At 61.1% G+C, this 1194-nt stretch overlaps 1 protein-coding gene across 1 annotated transcript in view; it reads right to left on the bottom strand.

The window, feature by feature from the left end:
* The window catches only part of LOC113979454 (ankyrin repeat and SOCS box protein 13-like), a gene marked incomplete at both ends in the record, with an annotated part of 1414 nt that extends 811 nt beyond the window's left edge, over nucleotides 1-603 (bottom strand). The window contains one exon of the mRNA XM_027706840.1: nucleotides 394-603. Within this exon, the coding sequence (XP_027562641.1) occupies nucleotides 394-603 (210 nt within the window). The remainder of the gene's footprint in view (nucleotides 1-393) is intronic.
* Nucleotides 604-1194: the final 591 nt, after the last annotated feature.

The raw sequence follows: 1194 nt of genomic DNA, 5'->3' as shown, positions 1-1194 counted from the left end.
TGGGAAAGGGGGTTCTTGTGGCCAAAGGGCAGGACCCGGCCCTTGGCCTTGGGGAACCTCAGCCCCTTGCAATCAGCCCATGGATCCAGCCTGGCCAGGTCCCTCTGCAGAGCCCTCCTGCCTTCCAGCACATCAACACTCCCCCAGCTTGGGGTCACCTGGAATGTGCTGATGGTTCCCTCCATCCCCTCCTCCAGATCATCCATAAAGACATTAAACAGGACTGGGCCCAGCACTGATCCCTGGGGACACCACCGGGGACCGGCCGCCAACTGGCTGCAGCGTCGGTTCACTCTAACCCACCCCAAGGGAATTATTGACAAGGACCTGGGTCACCTCCCTCCCCTTTTTCTGGGGGAACAGAAAGGCCATGAGGAGCAGCTCCCCCCTGACCTGTGCCCCCGCATCCAGCAGCAGTTTGACGCACTGGGTCTGTCCCCTCAGGCTGGCCTCGTGCAGGGGCGTGATGGAGTCGTAGGTGACGGCGTTGACGCAGGCCCCGCTCTCGATGAGCTGCTGCAGCTGCAGGATCTCCCCGCGCCGGGCGGCCTCGTGCACCGGGGTCCTGTCGGCCCAGAAGCCTGGAGAGGGAAGGGAGATGTGGATGAATCATAGAATCACAGAATCATAGAATCAGCTGGGTTGGAAGGGACCTCCGAGATCATCCAGTCCAACCCTTGATCCAACCCCGCCGTGGTTCCCAGCCCATGGCACTGATGCCACATCCAGTCTGGCCTTAAACACCTCCAGGGATGGAGAATCCACCCCCTCCCTGGGCAGCCCATTCCAATGGCTGAGCACCCTCTCTGCAAAGAAATTCTTCCTGATATCCAACCTAAACCTCCCCTGGCACAGCTGAAGACCCCGAGCCCTCTTGTCTTGCTGAGAGTTGCCTGGGAAAAGAGACCAACCCCCCCCGGCTCCCCCCTCCTGTCAGGGAGTTGCAGAGAGTGAGGAGGTCTCCCCTGAGCCTCCTCCTCTCCAGGCTGAGCCCCCCCAGCTCCCTCAGCCTCTCCTCACAGCACTTGTGCTCCAGTCCCTTCCCCAGCCTCGCTGCTCTTCTCTGCCCCTGCTCCAGCCCCTCCAGGGCCTTCCTGAGCTCAGGGCCCAGAGCTGGACACAGCAGGTTTGTCCCAAACATCATTTTGGCCTCTGCTCTTTTCCCTTATCTCCTGAACAGCTGGAAAAGGCCGG

Source organism: Neopelma chrysocephalum, unplaced genomic scaffold (genome assembly GCF_003984885.1).
Source record: "Neopelma chrysocephalum unplaced genomic scaffold, ASM398488v2 Primary Assembly neopelma1_80621, whole genome shotgun sequence".
Lineage (NCBI taxonomy): Eukaryota > Metazoa > Chordata > Aves > Passeriformes > Pipridae > Neopelma > Neopelma chrysocephalum.
Note: the sequence above shows the minus strand (reverse complement) of the source record. Positions and strands in the feature narration are given on the sequence as shown.